This window comes from Populus nigra, chromosome 1 (assembly GCF_951802175.1).
Source record: "Populus nigra chromosome 1, ddPopNigr1.1, whole genome shotgun sequence".
Lineage (NCBI taxonomy): Eukaryota > Viridiplantae > Streptophyta > Magnoliopsida > Malpighiales > Salicaceae > Populus > Populus nigra.
In genome coordinates this window covers 17,907,194-17,927,812 of record NC_084852.1, presented here as the reverse complement: position 1 = coordinate 17,927,812, position 20,619 = coordinate 17,907,194, and the positions used below count along the sequence as shown (strand labels likewise).

Here is a 20,619-nt window from a genome sequence, read left to right as displayed (position 1 = left end):
ATGCTGAACACGCAAATATACCCTTTTTTTATGAATATCATGGCTGTCTTTTGAGATATGTTTGGAGCCATTTAAAGAATTACCGCAACAAGTAAGAAAGATAGGGTAAAAAGCATAGTTTTAAAATCTTATCCGGCGAGTCGACTCGTGGCTGGAACCTGGCCGAGTTGAAGAAAAAACAGGAAAAGAAAAAACCTTGTATGACTCGACTGACTCAGCGGGTTGATCTAGTGACCTGGTTGACGCGCACGGCAAGACTCAGTCAAAAACTCGGTTACAACCCGTTAACTTTTGTTTTTTACTAAAACAACGTCGTTTTGATTTAAAAAAAAATTGACATGTTCAAAACCCGAAACCCGAGCCTTGGACAAGGCCGGCCACCGGATCAGGTCTAAAAACTATGGTAAAAAGTAAGGCCACCTTTAAATTTGTGCCTTGAATTATTGGAATTCCTATTAGGTGGTGTTAAGCTCTGTTTATTTTTGTGTTATGTATGTTGCAGTCTGTTTTTTTTTAATTTAGATTTGAAAGTGTTTAATTAATCAATAAATATCACAATTTTATATAAACTAGATATTCTTTAACCTTAGTTAATAAATGTTTGGTTCAACAATTAAAATTACATTTGACTGATGATATTTTTTATACAATTAAAAGGAGGTTTCAACCACAAATCCAAGTTAAACATTAAAAAAATTCTATAAATTATAAATTTTTTAAAATTATATTCATAAAAATTATTATAATATCAAGCACCCATTTAATTTGCTTTCCTCTCAGGCTAGCCACTCGGAGTAATCATTTTAAGGAAGGTAAAATACCTATTAGAAAGAAAGAAATTCCAAAGGGTTTGTTATTTATCACTTTTTGGATGCTCTGATTTTATTATTATTATGTGTTCAAGTTCTTCCAAATACTGTAACTGTAGTTGTTTGTTGTCATTGTTATTTTATAGAGCAAGCACATGGTCCTTTGGTTAAACACTTAATCTGTCTGATTGATCATCAGTTAGTAGAGACATGAAACCATGTTTCTCCAATTAATGTTGCCTTCCCCTGTTTTTCTTTCTTGCCATTATTAAACAGACTTCTTTATTCCTTACAGGATTTTGGGCCTCAAGACAATAAAACTTAGTTTTAAAACCAGATTTAGGATTAATTCAGGGTAAGGTTTGGATTATGGGTCGGGTGAGCCAATTTAAGTTGTTATTCTAACCCAAAAAAATGTTTTTTGAAAGAAAAATCAACAAATTAATAGATAAATTTGAACGAGTCAAATCCAAGTCAACCAGATCATTAAATCAATTCAGTTTATTAACTTGGATAATCATGTTATTTTTTACCTAAATCAATTCAGATACCAGATTGATCTGGTTTTATTTTAACCCGCCAAGTTGATTATGTCTTCAAAACAATATTGAAATAAAACAAAAGGGGATGAAAATTCGCATCTTTGCACACATCCCATGTGCCTTTAGGTTTCAAAAATGGGCATGTGGAACAGACATGAGCGATTGGTACATGGAAAATCATGCATGGAGTCTAAAATACCTTATGCTGAGACTCTTCTAATGACCTTCCTTGTTCTACTTCCCTCCGACCTCTCCCTCATTTCATAGACAAACCTGTAAAGTTTTTTATTCAGAAGTGAGTGGTAACATGACTGGAATTGATTGCCAACTCACACAAGTTTTGTTTTCTAAGAAAAAAACAAAGAAGAAATTGAGGATTCAAAGTTGAGGCTATTTGGACATTTAACAGACCTATGTCTATTAGACATGATAATCTAATGTATACAACACAAATGCGACTGTTGTTCATTGCACTATCTTTCACTCTTTCCTTTATACAATTAGCTAGGTCAATATTCTACAAATGTGGTCTGATGTAGAGAGAGAGAGAGAGAGAGTTATGCCCTAATTGACAATTATTGGCCTCTAAACTTCACAAATTCTCTCAAAACCTTTGTGGGTCAAGCCTCATGGCATTATCAAATAAAATAGTGTACTTGTAGGATCGAACTTAAGCTGGCCATATATAAAAAAACATATAAATAGAACAACATCTTCATGTCTTGTGCAGCACCTTGACTAGATAACTTCCCTTTTGCTTTTATCTTCTCTACTTTATCGATCTTTTTAGGTTTCTCAGAAACTTCTTTCACCAGGCAATTCATCCCTTGGATAACCACACTTTTAAGCTGTCCCTTCTAATCCTGTTAAATTAAACAGCCCCACAATATCATACATAATATTCTAACATGACCCACTAATTTAAAGATAAAAACCACTGCATGCATGATCAAAGTGGTACATACATACATGTGTTCTTGTACAACTGCTGATTCTCTCTTTTGTTTTACACCACTTCATCTTTCTTTTCTTTCTAATAATAATAATTATATATGAATAGAAGAGCTTATCTACGAAGGGAATCTATATTTAAATTTAAAATGTATCTCTTTATGCCTGATTGGCAATGCGATGCACTCTTCTTGCGCCAGCAATATTTTTCATGCCAGCAAAAACATCAAAAATAATGTTTTTTGTCAAAGAATCATCTTAACCCAATAATTTAAGCTCTTTGGTGGGGTTACAAGATATAATTTATATTATTTTCCAACACACCCCCTCAAGTGAAAGCCCTTTGAGCTTGAAACTTGCACAGACCCACATTACTTTGTGATTAATTTTTATCAAATAAATAGAGATTGTATGATTCAAACTTGTGACCGCTTGGTCATCAAGACTCTGATACCATGTCAAAGAACCATCTCAACCCAATAGCTTAAGTTGTTAGGTGAGATTCCAAGATATGATTTATATTATTTTCCAATATTTTTACTATGTTGCACCGTGTTGATAAATAGTAACATTTTACCACTACTAATCCTCTTAAATTACAATCATTCTCGTCATTATAATTCATGCTAATTAATCCCAAGGAAACAAATTAAACAATATATAATACTAGTGGCTGGCTAATTGATTTTATCCGATTAATTAAATAAAAACCCACAAGCGAAATGATAAATTGATGCATAAACATTCAATGGGGCAGGTCATGGATGTATGAATCTTTCTAACAATGCCAGCAAACTCTTAAGCAAGATAGAATAGAAAATGTTATCCTCATTATGCTGAGAAAACTATGTTATACTAACCTATCTCCTCATGAGCACCATCATGACATCTACCAATGTACAAGCAAGTTAAATGAAATTTAGTGGGTGTTTGTTATTGTAGCTGCGGGTGAACCTCACCCGCAGCCACAACTTTTAGTGTTTAGTAAGATTAAAATAGCAGTTTTTTTTCATATGACCCACTTAAAATTGTGGTGTGCTACAGGTTTTTGAAAAGCAGCATTTTGTTGTTTCTCGTCTAGACATTAACACCAACAGTGGAGCATGGCTCAGTGGAGCATGGCTCAGTGGAGCATGGCTCCGCTGTTCAGTGAACAGTAGAGCCATGCTCCACTGTAGCACTGTTCACTAACATGAACAGTAGGTTTTTAAAAAAAATTTCAGAAAACAGTGCCAGTGAATTAATTCACTCGCACCGTTCACATGAAAAGTTTAGTTTTTTTTTCTAAAAAAACCAGTGTAATTAATTGATTTCACTCGCACTATTCACATGAACGTGAACAATATTTTTTTTTGTTAAAAAAATAGTTTAAGGTGAATTAAATTTACTCGTACTGTAATCTCAATTTTATTCCTGATAATATTTTACCTAATTTTATTGCACGCTCAAAAAATCATGAAAACTATAGTTCTTGTCGAATGAATTTTGTACATAATGAAATTGTAAATTTTTTAAAAAAAAATTGAGTTTTACTCGAAAAACTAGTATTTAATATTATTTATAACACTACATAAATTAGAAGGATATCGCATGATGGTGTAGCATTTGTGAAATTTGATCGCAATTCCAATTATGTTCTTGCCGGGTCCGACCCAGTTAAAAAAATTTAGTTTTTATTTTTATTTTTATTTTAATTGTGTTTTATTCAAAAAATTAGAAGGATATCGCTTGATGATATAACAAAAAATTCAGTTTTTATTGTTGCATGCTTAAGAAACCATGAAAAATATAGTCATTGTTGGATAGATTTTGTATGTGATGACATTGCATATAGTTTAATGGAATAATAAAAAATATTTGATCTCAATATTATTTATTTCATGATGTAATAATAGTAGTTAAATCTTTAATATTTAAATTAAAAATATTTTTTAATTATTTTATAACATCAATTTGAAAAGCATTTTTTTAACCAAACACATTAAACTACTTTTTGTTCAACCTCAATTTCAACTATAGTTTTAACCAAACATATATTTTTTCAAACTAATCTTAACTAAAAATACATTTTATAAAATAATTTTTTTCAAATCACAACAATAACAATAAGTACAATATCAAGCACACTCTTGAAACCCTAGCTAGACGGAGTGCACTTTTTGGCGACCATCTCAGATGATAAACATGGTTGTCACTGTCATCATCGTTATAATTATCATCAAGTGATTAGTTTAATGATAGGTTTAGAGTAGACAAAGTTAATTGTGTGTACGTTATCGTCAAAATAGTGGGCGAAGTCAACGGAATATAAGACAGTGGTTAGGTAGACGAAACGAACGAACGTATGTATAGAGAAGCCGTTTGCAAATGGGGTGGTTACATGTGTCAAAATGTTTGTGGTCATCCATCCATGACCACTAATCTTTCACTTTATATATATATATATATATATATATATATATATATATATATATATATATATATATATATATATAGCTTTCACTATAATTATCATGAAAATGATCTTGAAAGTTGAAAATAAAGCAATAAAGCAGTGCAAATTAATGGAATAAATAGGGATGTGTATATTTTCTAGCACAAGTGATTTGGGATAAAATTAGTCTTGGTCATAGCCGGTGAAGATAGAAAAATTAGAGAGATTGTGGACCTATTTTAGACATGGGGATCTTAGTGATATTAATTAATTATAAAAATAATAATATAGATGTACTAAATTTGAAAATTCTAATTTCAAAATATTAGTTTGATGATTAAGAAGGTATTTTTTCCTTAATTTCTTGATTTTTTTGAATTAGATTTGTCAACTATGAAAAGAATTTGATTATTTTTAAAGAAAATATTTATTAACGATTAATATACAAACTGATTTAATGATATTCTTTTACCTATGAATGAAAAAAATGGAAATTTTAATCAAAGGATTTTGATTTGAAGTTCAAATTAGGTGAAATAAAAAGTTAGAAAATGAGATAATTAATAGACTACCCTATTTTTTGACTCATCGGCCCTATTTGGCATTACAATTCAACCATACTTGTGAAATTTTTTAAAAAAATAATTTAGTTTCAAAAAAAAAATTAATATTTTTAAATCGTTTTAATGTGCTGAAATCAAAAAAAAATTTAATTAATATATTTTTAAATGAAAAAACATTTTAAAAAATAATATCTCATCATAATTAGTGGGCCCAATCAAATGCCTCGTAAGCATAGTTTTAAAACTCAGTCCAGCCCGATGAGTTGACACGGGGCTGGAACCGGCCCGGTTTGAAGAAAAAACAGGGGAAGGAAAAAACAAGCGGGTTGACCCGGCAAGAGCCGGTCAAAAACCCGGTTGCAACCCATTGACTTTGGTTTTTTTTTACTAAACGAAGTTATTTTGATTTAAAAAAAAAGAATTGACCCGAGCGACCCGTGACTCGATCAAAACTCAGAACTCGAGTTTTGAACCGGGCCAAATCTAAAAACTATGATAATAGGATAAGTTTGTTTAACTCACCATGTCGCACCAAACTCATCACAAAAAGTCATCCTTTATTATAATGCAATAGCTGCCACAACAACTCCAACAAAGCAAATGTTTTGAGCACTTCTTTATATCATTGACTTGTTTTCTTAGGGTTTTTTTTTCTCTTGAATTTTGTTCTTTTGCATGTTAAGGACCACACAAGACAAATTAACAAGCAAGCTTAGTGGACTTGTGATCAATTTATTTTTTTAAGGCGTAATATTGATGTACAAAGAAAATTAAGTACGTTTTATAGGAAGGGTTTAATTATGAAACTAAAAATAATAGTTATTAATTAGTCAGATATTGAACCTCCAGGAGAATTGATAGAACACAATCCTGACATAAAACAACTTCCATGATTTTGTTTGGAATAATCCTGTCTGCCAAATCCAGGGATGTTACCAACCAAATTGGTACCTGAAACCAGATCGTCTGCCGAAGAACTCGATTCCGAACCCGAAAACAATCTTTCGTGAGACGATTGTGATGGCGATTTCGTGCCATTATTTCCATCATCTACATGACAAGTAGCCCCAGCTAGAGCACCCCAAATGGTGGGATCACCAAAATATCTTGATCCTGTTGCCATTCCATGAAAACTACTTTGAGCTGCCAATTCCTTGTGCATAAAGGTTTCCATTTTAGGAAACTGATCCTCCATACCAACAGCAACTATTTTCTGTTTGAAGAAAAAACACAAAGAGATAGAGAAATGATGCAAATGAAGCCACAAAACATTTTAAAAAATAATATCTCATCATAATTAGTGGGCCCAATCAAATGCCTCGTAAGCATAGTTTTAAAACTCAGTCCAGCCCGATGAGTTGACACGGGGCTGGAACCGGCCCGGTTTGAAGAAAAAACAGGGGAAGGAAAAAACAAGCGGGTTGACCCGGCAAGAGCCGGTCAAAAACCCGGTTGCAACCCATTGACTTTGGTTTTTTTTTACTAAACGAAGTTATTTTGATTTAAAAAAAAAGAATTGACCCGAGCGACCCGTGACTCGATCAAAACTCAGAACTCGAGTTTTGAACCGGGCCAAATCTAAAAACTATGATAATAGGATAAGTTTGTTTAACTCACCATGTCGCACCAAACTCATCACAAAAAGTCATCCTTTATTATAATGCAATAGCTGCCACAACAACTCCAACAAAGCAAATGTTTTGAGCACTTCTTTATATCATTGACTTGTTTTCTTAGGGTTTTTTTTTCTCTTGAATTTTGTTCTTTTGCATGTTAAGGACCACACAAGACAAATTAACAAGCAAGCTTAGTGGACTTGTGATCAATTTATTTTTTTAAGGCGTAATATTGATGTACAAAGAAAATTAAGTACGTTTTATAGGAAGGGTTTAATTATGAAACTAAAAATAATAGTTATTAATTAAACATGATTTGAGGATAACTCAGTGTAAAATTCAGATCACGAATGAAAGAAGTTAACCATATTAATAAATAAATAAAAAATTAAAATGAAAACAACATCGTGTTAATTACATAGATAACTAATAATGTGAGGCATGAGCCAAGTAGAGGAAGGAAGCTGCCTGTACGTAGGGCCGGGAGGAGAATGAAAACGCATGGCATGAGATTGAGAGGTTCTTGATCAATTATAATGTGCTTGATGAGTACGTTAAATTCAAAAAACTTCCACAATATTGGACCTCATTTTGATACAGAGATAATAATAAATAATAAATTTCGAATTGTTGTATTTAATTAATTATAAGAAATTTATATCGGCCTTCTCTTGAATTTAAATCCATGACAATAATAATAACAGGAGGAGTGAATCTACTACTTACCACCCTAAGTCAAACTCCAGAAATCATATACATCCGATGTATCAATATTTAGACCCCGTTTGTTTGCAGGAAAGTAGTTTTCTTTTGGAAAGTGAATTCCTGGGAAAGTAAATTCCTGGAAAGTGAATTCCGGAAAAGTATTTTCCGATGTTTGGTAGTGTAATGGAAAATAAGTTGGAAAATACTTTCCAGTGTTTGGTTATGTTATGGAAAATGAGCTGGAAAATAACTTATTAATATTTTATTTTTTCAAGTTTATTAAAATAATGAGGAATAAATCTTACAACTTAAAAATTTGAATGAGAATGAAATTGAAAAAAAAATATAATTTCATAAATTATCTCAAATAAAATAAATAATAATCAAAATAATAGAGATCAAATCTAAAAAATTAAAAAAAATAAAAGGTGAAGAAATTAAAATAATAATAATTAACATTTCATAAATTATTTCAAATAAAATAAGTAAAAATCAAAAGAATGAGGATCAAATTTGATAGATAAAAAATTTCAATAAAAAAATGATAAGAAAAAAGCAAATAGCAATTATAAAAATAAGGACCAAAATTAATATAAAAATTAAATTTTAAGAGAAGAAATTGAAAAATAAATATTCAAAACAAATTATATATAGCAATCAAAAGTTTGAGGATCAAATTTGATATAATCAGCAAATAATGACATTTCTAAATTTTTCACAACTTCCGGAAAGTGTTTTCCGCCCAAATTTTTCAGGAAAACACTTTCCTGAAAACCAAGCCAAATTTTCCTTTGACTGGAAAGTGTTTTCCGTTGACCAACTTTTCCAATAGCAAACAAACACATGAAAGTTTGGAAAGTGGTTTCCGGGAAACCACTTTCCGGAAAACAAACACAGCCAAAAGAGAAAACACTTTTCTAGAAACCAAACCAAATTTTTCTTTGACTGAAAAGTGTTTTTCGTTGACCGAAAAGTGTTTTCATTAACCAGAAAGTGTTTTCCATTGACCGGAAAGTGTTTTCCATTGACCAACTTTCCTAGTGGCAAACAAACACAGGAAAGTTTGGAAAGTGGTTTTCCGGAAAATGAATTCCGAGAAACAAACATGGCCTTAGAATCGTTAAAAATCTACCCTAACTAGCTACCGTTGCACCTAGTTCGAGTTCAGACTTTTTATAAGTAAGTTATAATTTGGAGTCAACTAGAAATGTGACCTCATGCAGTTGTGCCTGCGTCTTAACCCTAGTACCTGCCAACCTACGTTATCATTTCATTGCATTTTGCTCTCAAGAACAAGAAGAATCAGAGGAGGACAAACAAAAAAAAAAAAAAAAGGAGAGTCAGACCCGGAAACTTGAAAATTGAATCCAAAATCAAATAGACGGGTCCAAGAACCTAGCCTCGTTTGAGGGCAGAAACAAATTAAGTTTATACGTGTGCAAAAAATAAACTTACTGTTTTGGAGAGTTTATTCTGTTAAATACCAATTAGTTGCGTTTTAAGAAGTAATACTAGCTACTTTGATCCAAAAATGATTTGGTGGGTATCCCAAGTAAAACCGTTGCCCTATTATTTTGAGAATTTGATGGTGCTTAGAGTGGCCTGCGGGTGCCCGTCTGTAAAGGAAACCCGAATTCCCAAAATCACATAAATCAGCAACATAGTTTGACAGTGGTTATAATTAAGTTTGCACTAGATTAGTATCTTAAGATAGAAATATAAATAAATATGTTTGATCAGAGAAATATAAATTGAGACATAAAAAAAAGTTGTCACAGTTTTGAAGTGTGAATGTATATTTTTTAAAACAAAATCCATTATGCAATGCAAGATTGAAGGCCATCTAGTACATTATGAATGCTTAGGAGAACGCGAGGAATCCAATCGCCAAAACTAGATTGTTTTAAGCAAACAACAACAACAATGTTGGCTAACTTGGAACGTATCATTCAATTGATGGGAGGCAACGATCATGAAGAGTAGACAAACTTTCCTATATATTTACCTTGAGGCAAGCCAAAACCCAAATCAATCCCTAAATTTGATTAGATTTCAAAGAAAAGATTTATTAACTGGTTAACAAAGTTAAAAGCTTATTTCTATTTCAACAAGATCCCTTATAATTAAAAGATAAGAATTGTCATACGCAAACTTTTTTATGGTGCTAGAGAATGGTGGTTTGAATTTCTAGACTTTAAAACTCGTATTGATATGCCTTTAATTCTATCTTGGCAAGATTTGAAATAATCATTAATTTTGAGGTTTATACAAGATGATTATAAAAAGATTTTATATCGGGTACATAAGCAATTAGATTGCTATTATTTGCCTTTTATTCAACCTTCTAAAATAGCAAGTAAGAAAATCATAGAGGAGTTGTTGTCTCTTCAAAGTAAACAATTTCAATATCATAATAATTACAACAATAATATTATTGCAAATATTAATCTAATTGTCGATGTTTATCAACTAACAGTGAAGAAAAAATCGAGAAGCTTCTCAATTAGTATGTTGTAGCAATTCTAAAGATCTTGTAAACAAGGACATGGACAGCATGGTAATTTTTAATAATTCTTCTAAAGATATTATGAAAGATTATCTTGAAGTTTCTTTATATATAAAAGTTGAAGTATTGAAAGTCATGAATAATAATAAGATCAAGTTTGAAGTAAAAGAATATATAAAGAAACTATAAATGGACTTCATAGGAACAGAAAATATAATATTAAATATGAATTTTTCTTTAGCATGTACATATCATAAATTAAAATTTGAAGTTCCCATATCAAAGATATGTTACTTCATGAATATATTGGTCACAATGCTATATTTAAAGTATTTATTTGTTTGGAGTAGATAAGTTTAATTCTTGATAGGTAACTCAAGTCATGTTTTTTAGATGTGGAGGGGACTGACTTGGGAAAATTTTTTCAATATTATTGGTTTAATAATATTTATTGTATTATTTCATTGATGGATAAGATTTTTAGATGTTGAAGAGTTTACGAAAAATCTAAGATGCAGTTTGGTAAATTAAGCATAACTTTTAATATGACTATTAGATTTAGCTAAAATTTTACCAGAAGATTCTGAAAGCTTTGTTTTCTATTAGGCTAAAATCTCATGATTATTTGAGATCAAAGAGGCTTTCAAATAAAAGATGGAAGTTGCACGAGATTGTTTTTATTTACCTTGTTGTACTTTTTTTTTTTTTCTTACTTTTAATTTAATTATTATTTTACTAGTTAGTAATTTTAATGCTAGATGAATTTTATTAATTAGGTAAATTTTAATTAGAAATTCTTTACTATAAAGGATTTTTGTTTTATTTTAGTTTTAATTAGGATTTCTCTTCTATAAAGGATTTTAGAACTACCATACCATAAATATGTTAAGTTTATTTTAAGATAAAGTCTATTATTAAGATTTTATAAAATAGAGTTTCTTTTAAATTTCGCTTAGATCTAACCTTAGAATATAAAAACCTAACTTTTATTCACAATATATACACGGCGGTTGATCAAACTAACCCTGGCAGTGTAGAGACTGCACTGTAAAATAGTGGTGGTAGCAACACTGACCCATGCTTAGGTTTTACACAAATGAGCCCCATGCAAAAATGATCTAAGCCAAGGATCTGCAGTATAGGGCATTCAATGACCAAGAATTTCCTTCTCCCATTTCCACCAATGATAAGATCCAAACAAAGAGGCTCATCTTATTCTGACAGTTTAAAAACCAAGGCTTACGATGACACCCATTGTTCCACCACCTGTCAATAACAGTATTATAATTTGCAATCAAGGCCATTATCATCATCCCTGTTCTTGTTCTTAGTTAATTTTAGGGGATTATCTGCTCCAATTAGCTATTGAGCTCAAAATCAATGGCCTTCATTTGCAAAACATGCTTGACTACCAATTACCATGCATATACAAACAAGAGAAACTCCGGAACAAGCTGAACCGAAGAATTCCACGGTAACTCTGCAAATTCCTTCATTTAGTTAATTCCCACTTGAGGTAAATAGGCACATTGATTCGTAACTTGCCAACTTAAGGGATTAAATAGTTTTCCACAAAAAGACCAGAAATGAAGAGCCATTTCAATAATTTAGGCTAATCAACACATCCTGACCGTAATTATGCATGAAACAAAACGCAGGTATTTGAGATGCTATTTAGCTATGATATCTTTCAAATCATTGCTAAATATGTACTCTGATCTCCACAGCCTAACTGCTCAGAAAATCTAATCTCGCTATTCTCCATTAGAATCACCAGAATATCTTCTTGGTCCTAAAAAAAATACTTAGTTTATCTCCTCGTATTCACAACATATACGAGCAGGTTTATGCAAAGCCTAGAGCCCTAGGACAAAGGGACAGCCGAGTCAAGGAAATGCCTGAAATTTTGTTAAGCTCACCTCACACCTATTTATCTATTTTTCTAAGCCCCTTTTATTCAAACTTATGTATATTGTAATTTGTAAGTGATCGGCAGGGGTTTCCCCCTCCTCAAACTCTACAGAAAATGCAGGCACAACTAGGAACTCCTCATAACCACAAAAAATGCAATAACCTTTCTAGTGTGTGTTAATAATAATTGTACGAGACGGGAGAGAGAAATGTTCAATGTTTTCTTCGAAAACAAAGTCTATCACAAGAACAAAGTAATCTTTAAGTAGCCCTAAAATCTAAACGTCCAAACATTAGTAAGCAACCATGAGTTTCAAGTGATTGCAGACATTCTACAAAAGATATAGATGCTCACGGTGTAGTCTGTGGTGCATTCAAAGAATGAAAATGAAAACCATTCAAACAGACCAACACTATTCTTATGTAATACCTTTAGACAATATTGCCATCAAAATGAAAACCATCAACAAGTAGTGGATAAAAAATCCTTACTGGCCTTGTGAATGCCTGCAATTCTCCTACCTAATACCTTTAAGATGAACTGACTAACTTGGCCCCATAATGCACATGGTTTGAAAAAGCTAATGAAATTCCAGTTATTATACCTTGAAAAGGGCCAATATTCATGATCTATGGGGATTTACTGTTCTAGGTTAGAAGCCCTACTCAAATTTAAAAGAAAATTAGGTCGCCTATGATTAAGTTCAGAATACAGTAACCGTGTCATACAGAGAACCTGCTACAGGCATCCAATTTCACAAAGTAATGTGTTCAAGTCACACATATAAGAAAGCCCTAGTTGTGCATCCGAGTGAATATACACCAAAGTGCAATTAAACCCATCAAATGGGGGTTCAAAAGCACATTCAGCCAATGCTTGAATAGTAATAACTTTTTTCAGCAATGAACTCTAATCCATCCATAGAAATATTTTTAAGATAGTGACATCCTAGTCCATTGTATTCTAGACAATGGGGAGACTACTGAATGCTTCTGTAAACAGCCATGAGGTGATTCTTAAGAATAAGCAAACCGTGCAGTAATTGTCTAAAAGAGAGTTTTCATGAGCTGTACTAGAAACTCATGTTTAACTAACATGTTTATCTCCCATAATCCCTAATTTCCTTTCCACCAGCCCCAAACCTTCCTAAAAGCGTAACCAACATCCATACAATATAATAACACTATCTTTTCGTTCTTCAACTCTAGCCATATCAAGGCCAGCACAACTATTAAGCTTAACTAAATTTCAACATCTCCATCTCTAATTCACCAACAACGAGCAGTAGAACACGGATTTATGCGTGTAATTATCAATCTCTCCAAAATTGCGTGATTCAATAATTAAAATGCATAAAATTAAACTCAATAAAAGCAACTAATTCATCGATAACCGATCCAATCAAGCAATTAAAATTTTCAAAACTCCAAATCAAACTAAAAAAACCTCAAACCCAAACAAACATGATAATCCATACAAAATATCAAATCCACATCAAACCGTAGTCAACACAAAACCACATGATTAAAACACAACAAACTTCTTTCTATTTCTTATTATTCCCTTTACCTCCTCCCGAAGATTCCCCTCCCGCCGCCTGTGCTGCCTTCTTCGCCGCCTTTTCTTGCAGCGCCTTCGCGTCTCTACAAAAATAAATGCAAAAAATCTTGAAATTTAACCAAAACTAAATTTTAAAAAATGTAAAAAAAAATAGAGGAACCGATCAACCTTTCACGACGCTGTTCAGGAGTCAAACCGTCATCCTTGCCTTTGTTTACTTTGTTACCGCCACGAGCTTGAGCTCTCTCGCGATCTTTTTCTCTTTGATTTCCGCGTGAAAATTGAATCAAAGAAACAAAATTAAAAAAAACAAAAAACAAAAACCTGCAGGAAATAAAAGAAAAATCAAGAGATCTAAAATTAGATAAGAAAAATGAAAAGGATATGAGTCATGATTCTTGCTGCTGCTGTTGCTCTTCAGCGGAGACGGAGAGATTCTGTTTTTCGATTTGTTAGAGAGACTGAGAGAGACTTTGCTACGCAGAGCTAAGAGCAATAGAACGACAAAATGTGAATTTTTTTTATTATTATTTTATTTTTTAGAAGAAAGGGAAGGAAGTGGAGAATCGAGAGCGTTTTTTTTTCTTTTTCTTTTAAAGAGGTTGTTGAGAACTTGAGAATCGAGAGCGTGGATATTTCATGATTATAATTATTATTATTATTATTATTTTCAAGTTGTACTATTAGTTTATATACTCACAAACTAATTTAAATATTTATTTTAATAAAAAAATAACAATTATTATTATTAAAAGTTCTTGCCATTTTTTATAGCAATGAACATTGAAATAATAAAAAAAAATTAGTTAGTAGATTTTATTGACACATATTATAACAGTGAACATGAACGGTGAAATCCCAAGTTTTTTTTTTACTTGAACATCAAAAATTATTAAAATAAAATTATTTTTTATTTTTTATTTCACATTTAATTTTTTTTAATTTTATACTTTAATAAGGGATTTATTGAGTATTGAATTTTATAATTTATTTTAATTTATTTTCTATAAAGTTATCACAGTCTCATAAATTAAGTTGCGAGTTTTGCGGGTTAGTTGTGTTGACTCAGTTTATTTTTTATTATTTTTTAATTTCATCCTTCAACATTGGGTTGATTGAAAGTTAAGCTTCATAATTGTTTTTCAGTTTGCTTTTTATATGGTTATCATGGTCTCATAACTTAGGTAATGAGTTTTGCGAGTTAGTCATGCCAACTCAAGTTTATTTATTCCTTTTTTAATTGAATTTTTTTAATTTTATCTTTCAATATTGGGTTGACTGGGAATTAAACTTTATAATTTATTTATTTTTCGTTCTATAAAGATGTCCTAGTCTCCTGACTTGAGTTTGGTATGTTAACCTTAGTTGACTCGGATTACTTTTTATCTTTTTTTATTTGATTTTTTCTTTTTAATTTAATACTTCAATATTGAATTGATTGATAATTGAACTTCGTTTTTGTTTCTATGAGGTTATCACAATTTGATGACTTGGGTTGTGAGTTAGCCTGGTGATTGGGGTTTTTTTTTATCCTTTTTTTAGTTGAATTTGTTTCAATTCATCCTTTAATATTGGATTGATTGGGAATTGAGTATTATAATTTATTTTGATTTATTTTCTATTGGGTTATTCCAATTTCATAACCTAATTTTGGCAGATTAACCCGGGTTTACTCGACTTAATTTTTTAGTTGAATTTTGTTTTCAAATTCATTCTTCAACATTAGGTTGATTGAAAATTGGGTTTAATGTTTATTTTTTATATGTTTTCTATAGGGTTATCAGGGTCTCATGATCTGGTAGCGGCGGGTTTAATAGGTTAACCCAAATTGATCTAATATGTTGTTATTTCAATATTTAAAAAAATATATATCGTTTTGATTTTTTTAGTTAAACTAAATTTTTATCCATTATCTAGGTTATCTTTAGACATTTCAAGTCAACCAAGTCAATTCTCATATAGTTTAAAAAAATTCTAATTAAAAACACCAGGAAAGTTTTTTACGTCTAAGAAAAACTTCATCCGACTCACAGCATAGCACGGACAATGATCTAGTACTAGCTATTTGACCCTTGAATAATGTTTTCTTTTCCCTTCCTTTGTTTTTCTTTTTCCCAAGATATAGTTTTTTTTAAAATTTCAAATTAACCTTTTAATATTAAGTTTATTGGGGATTAAGCTTTATTTTTTTAATTTACTTTTTATAAGGTTATACTAGTCTCTTGACCTAGATTGTGGGTTTGATTGGTTGATTCGAGTTTTTTTCCCTTTTCCTGATTAATTTTTTTTTCAGTTTCATCTTTTATTATTGAATTGATTCAAAATTAGATTTCGTTTATTTGTTTCGGATTGATTCGAAATTAGGTTTTGTTATTTGTTTCAGATTGATTTATATGAGGTTATTCTCGTCTAATGACTCATAGGTTAACCCGAGTTAACTCGAGTTTTTTTATGTTCTTTTATAATCTATTTTTCAATTTTAATTTCAACTTCATCCTTCAACATTAGGTTTATTAGGACTAAACTTTGTGTTTTTTTTTCAATTTATTTTTTATGAGGTCATCTCAGTTTCATGACCTAAATTGCGGGTTTAACAAGTTAACTCAGTTGACTTAAGTTTTTTTTTCTCTCTTTCCTAATTGACTATTTTTTCAATTTCATCCTTAAACATTGGATTGATTGGAAATTAGGCTTTATGATTTATTTTGATTTGCTTTCTTTAAGGTTATCATCGTCTTACTACTCAAGTCACAAGTTTAGCGAGTTAAACCGAATTAACTAAAGTTATTTTTTTGTCTTTTTTAATCAATTTTTTTTCAATTCCATCTATCAACGCTAGGCTGATTAAGAGTTAGGCTTCATAATTTGTTTCAATTTTATTTCTATTGGGTTATCTTAGTCTCATGACCTAGATAGCGAGTTTAGTAGGTTAACTTGGGTTGACTCAAATTAGTTTTTTCAATTCCATCCTTCAATATTGAGTTTATTAGAAATTGAACTTCATAATTTATTTTGATTTACTTTATATGGGGTTATCATGGTCTTATGACCTAGCATTCGAATTGACTGGTTAACCTGCCTTGATCTGAATTGATCTAATATGTTGTTATCTTAATGTATGTGTGCGCGCGCACGTAATTTAATCTTGAATATTTATTTTGAATCAAACTATATTTTTACCAGTCATCTGAGTTGTCTTTGATATGTCAAGTCAACCATATCAAATCAAGTCAATCCCCACATGATTTAAATTTTTTTTTCTACTAAAAAAAACATTAGAAATGCTTAAAAAAAATTATGTTAAAAAAAATATTTGATCTAACCTATAATGAAACGCTAGCCAATAAACTAGTTATTACTTAAGTCTCTTTCAATATTGCAAACAAAACGAAAATGAAATTTCATTAATTTAAATCCATTAATTGTATTAAGAATAACTCTCAAATGAAGTACTTAAATTAGCCAAAACTAATACGTCTTGGGAAAACAATATTCATACAAACTTAGAGGTATTGTTGACTGGAATTATATAATAATAATTTCACCCTCCCCACTAAAAATCATTAAATTGACTATTGGAGGCACCAAGGTCTTTCTACAAAGTCCATTAATCATTATCAGATTGATTAGAAACAAATAAGTTTTTTCACATTTTAAAAGTACAGTGAAACAACCAAAATATCTTTAAAAGCAACAATTATAAATTAGCATCCAAAGGTTTTTTTTTCTATTTTCATACTGGTTTTTCTGTTATGATTAGGTTAGATGAAGGACAATTTGATATTTTATTAAATATAAAATATAATTATAAAAACAAAAGGTAGTTGATTCATGTGGGAAGTGCTTATGTTTTTTTGGTGGCGTATGCGGCGTCTCTTGGTAGTAAAAAAACCCAGCTTTTATCATGTCATTAGAATCATCACAATATCCTCTTCTTTTTGGGATAAAACATGATAGCTTTGGAGGGGCAGTGCAATGTCGGTGGCCTTTTTTTTTCTTCTCCTCCCCTAGAAAATCACATTGGTCATTTGGTCCTTCTTTTGATTTCTAATTGTTATTATTGGTCTCTTTATAAAATTTCAATTTGTTTTTAATTTTATCATTCAATCTCAATTGAATTTTAATTTCAATTTCACTCTTCAATCAAAAATTTACTTTAATTTTTTATTTCAATTTTGATTTGCATTCTTTTGATTTTTTTTTGTTAAATTAATTTTTCTTTTCAATTTCACCCTTCAATAAAAAATAAAATTCATTTTTTTATTTTAACTTTGATCCTCATTCTTTTAATTGCTATTTTTTATTTTGAATCATTTTGTATAATTGAATTTTTTTCTAATTTTATTCTTCAACATTTGATTAATTAGCAATTAGGCTTTGAGGTATTTTCAAATAGGATGTTTATGGTCTAATATTGGGATCATGGGTTTGAAAAGTTAATACATGTTGACATATGTTTTTTTTTACTCATTTTATTTGCGACTTTCATCATTTAATATTGAGTTTCTTTAAAAACAAAAAAATAAGCTTAGTGATTTTCTTTATTTTCTTTTCTATTGGGTTATTCCAATCTCAAGACTTGAGCCATGAATTTAACGAGTTAACCTAGATTTATTATATTTTTATTACTCAAAATACAAATTTGTTATGTTAACTCAAGATTGACCAGGCTATGCCCACCTGTTCTTTAAGTGCCTTCCTCTCATTTGCCTGTAACGAGAGCGTAAGCCACAATTGAAGTTCGTACTTATTTAATTTAGGACGAGAAAGACATATTACTAGCTGTTGACCTAGAAGCTGACAGATGGACTGGCCTTGCCTACTTCAATGACAATGCCTAGCAAACATGTAGAAAAGACAGTTTAGAAGGCCTTTAGGAGCGTCATCCAATTTGAAATCTCATAAGAGAAGAAAAAGACGACCAAAAGTCCCATGTCTTTCTTGGTTGGACCAAGGGATTTCCGACATCTTCATTTTTAGAGCAAGAAGCGGAACTAGAAGAAATCTTTCTTTATCTTTATTTATAGATAACCAATCTTTTTTCAAAGATAGTTGGGAGACTCTCCCCAAGAAATGGGTAAAAAAAATGGAAAGATCGGAACATGGTAATAGATCTGATACCAATTCGGATTACCTATTTCAATTGTTGTGCGTTCTTAAATTTCATACCTATACAAGGGTTCAAGTTTGTATCGATATTTACGGAGTTGATTATCCCTCTCGAAAACGAAGATTTGAAGTGGTCTATAATTTACTTAGTACTCGGTATAACTCACGCATTCATGTACAAACCAGTGCAGACGAAGTAACACGAATATTTCCGGTAGTCAGTCTACTTTCATCAACCGGCCGGTGGGAGCAAGACGTTTGGGATATGTTTGGTGTTTCTTTCATCAATCATCCAAATCTATGTCGTATATTAACAGATTATGGTTTCGAGGGTCATCCATTACGAAAAGACCTTCCTCTGAGTGGATATGTGGAGGTACACTATGATGATCCAGAGAAACGTGTAGTTTCTGAACCCATTGAGATGACCCAAGAATTTTGCTATTTCGATTTTGCTAGTCCTTGGGAACAGCGTAGCAATGGATAATTCAGAATCTTAATAGGTCCAGTCTAGTGTTGGACAAATCAATAGGAAATGCTATTTGCTTTGTAAGAATTAATTTCACTTTATTGAAAGAGTTTCACGGGAGTCTGATATCATTGATAAATTGGAAGAAGTGTTATCGAACGATTTCCTGCAATTATTCCCAGTATGGAATGAGTAAAGAATCAAGCTACAAGTCTCGATCTATACAAAAGGGTTTTTGTCTCTCTTTTTTTTTTGGTTTCATTGATAGCAGAAGAGCCTTACTCTATAGGGGCGCTAGCGCTTTACTAATAGAATATCAAGTAAAGGGGCCTGAAAAACGTAAGATAAGAGGCTGCTACTCTAGGCTCGCTTCGCTTCTTCGACGCTCCGCCCCTTAGACTAAAGCGCTAACGCGCCTTATATTTTCTAGTAAAGCAACCTTTCACACTAGGCGCTCATGTTTTTTGTCTGGGTGGAAGCTGGCGGTATTTTCCATTAAGTAAGCTTGCCGCATGCACAGAATTGGGATCTCTCTCGCATGCAACTATTTCTAGCGGGAATGGGCGAAAGCAGGCTGATTATTTCTAAATTAAATAACCCTTTTTTTCCCATCATATCTCATATGAGTAAGTATTGGTTGGTAGTAGCGGCGGGATGATGATGAGTATATAAACAAAAAAGACTAAAAAGAAGAAATGGCAAGAGACATTTTATTTCGATAGAGGAAATAACCATGTGGAAAACAGGGTAGGTATTCTCTACAATGACACCCGTAGACTAATTGAAAGGGATGCAGTGTAGCTTGGCCTTGTTTTGGGTACAAAATGTCACGGGTTCCAATCTTGTCATCCCTATCCTTCTCCTCTGGGCAATAACGAGGAATCCATTAAGATCAATTCAAATTGGACATAAAAAATCTTTTATTTAATGAGACTATATGCATACAAATTTTGGGTAAGTAAGAAAATCATCCTTTTTTTCTTTACAGTCATATCTACTGTGATGTGATAAGAAAATGCTCTTAGTTCAGTTTGGTAGAACGTGGGTCTCCAAAACCCGATGTCGTAGGTTCAAATCCTACATAGCGTGATTCCGAATCAGCAGACCCCATTACCGAGACATGACATCTCTTTTTTAAAGAAATAGTCAAAAAAATGAATCCATTTTCTATTTTGGAAGAACAACGACCAACTAACACTTTTACTTTAACTTATGATTAAAAACATTAATTGCACATAATATATCGAATGAGAAGAAAAGTAAAGAAGAAAGAACTGAAGCTGACAGATCGAGATTGGAGTGAAACAAGAAAAAAGATGCTTACGAGGGCCCGCGGTAAGGCATGAATTCTGTGGAGAAAAATATCCAACCACACTACCATATTGTAATAAGAGTGATATTTAGAAAAATAAAATATAGTAGTATAACAGTTGGAAATGATAA

At 31.4% G+C, this 20,619-nt stretch overlaps 2 protein-coding genes and 1 non-coding gene across 3 annotated transcripts; 2 read left to right on the top strand and 1 right to left on the bottom strand.

Moving 5' to 3' along the window:
* Nucleotides 1-13,419: 13,419 nt before the first annotated feature.
* LOC133702642 (uncharacterized) lies at nucleotides 13,420-14,177 on the bottom strand. The gene is made up of 3 exons (XM_062126952.1): nucleotides 13,986-14,177; nucleotides 13,767-13,873; nucleotides 13,420-13,681 (listed from the first exon to the last, which is right to left on the bottom strand). The coding sequence occupies exons 1-3, from the start codon at nucleotides 13,989-13,991 to the stop codon at nucleotides 13,585-13,587; spliced, it is 210 nt and encodes a 69-aa protein (XP_061982936.1). The 5' UTR covers nucleotides 13,992-14,177; the 3' UTR covers nucleotides 13,420-13,584.
* A 4,093-nt stretch (nucleotides 14,178-18,270) lies between these two features.
* On the top strand, nucleotides 18,271-19,599 carry LOC133671675 (NADH dehydrogenase [ubiquinone] iron-sulfur protein 3-like). The gene is made up of 2 exons (XM_062092539.1): nucleotides 18,271-18,321; nucleotides 18,451-19,599. Exons 1-2 carry the CDS (start codon nucleotides 18,271-18,273, stop codon nucleotides 19,192-19,194), a joined length of 795 nt encoding a protein of 264 aa, XP_061948523.1. The 3' UTR covers nucleotides 19,195-19,599.
* Nucleotides 19,600-20,191: 592 nt separating this feature from the next.
* TRNAW-CCA (transfer RNA tryptophan (anticodon CCA)) lies at nucleotides 20,192-20,265 on the top strand. Its single transcript has one exon. It is a non-coding gene; the product is annotated as a tRNA-Trp (tRNA).
* Nucleotides 20,266-20,619: the final 354 nt, after the last annotated feature.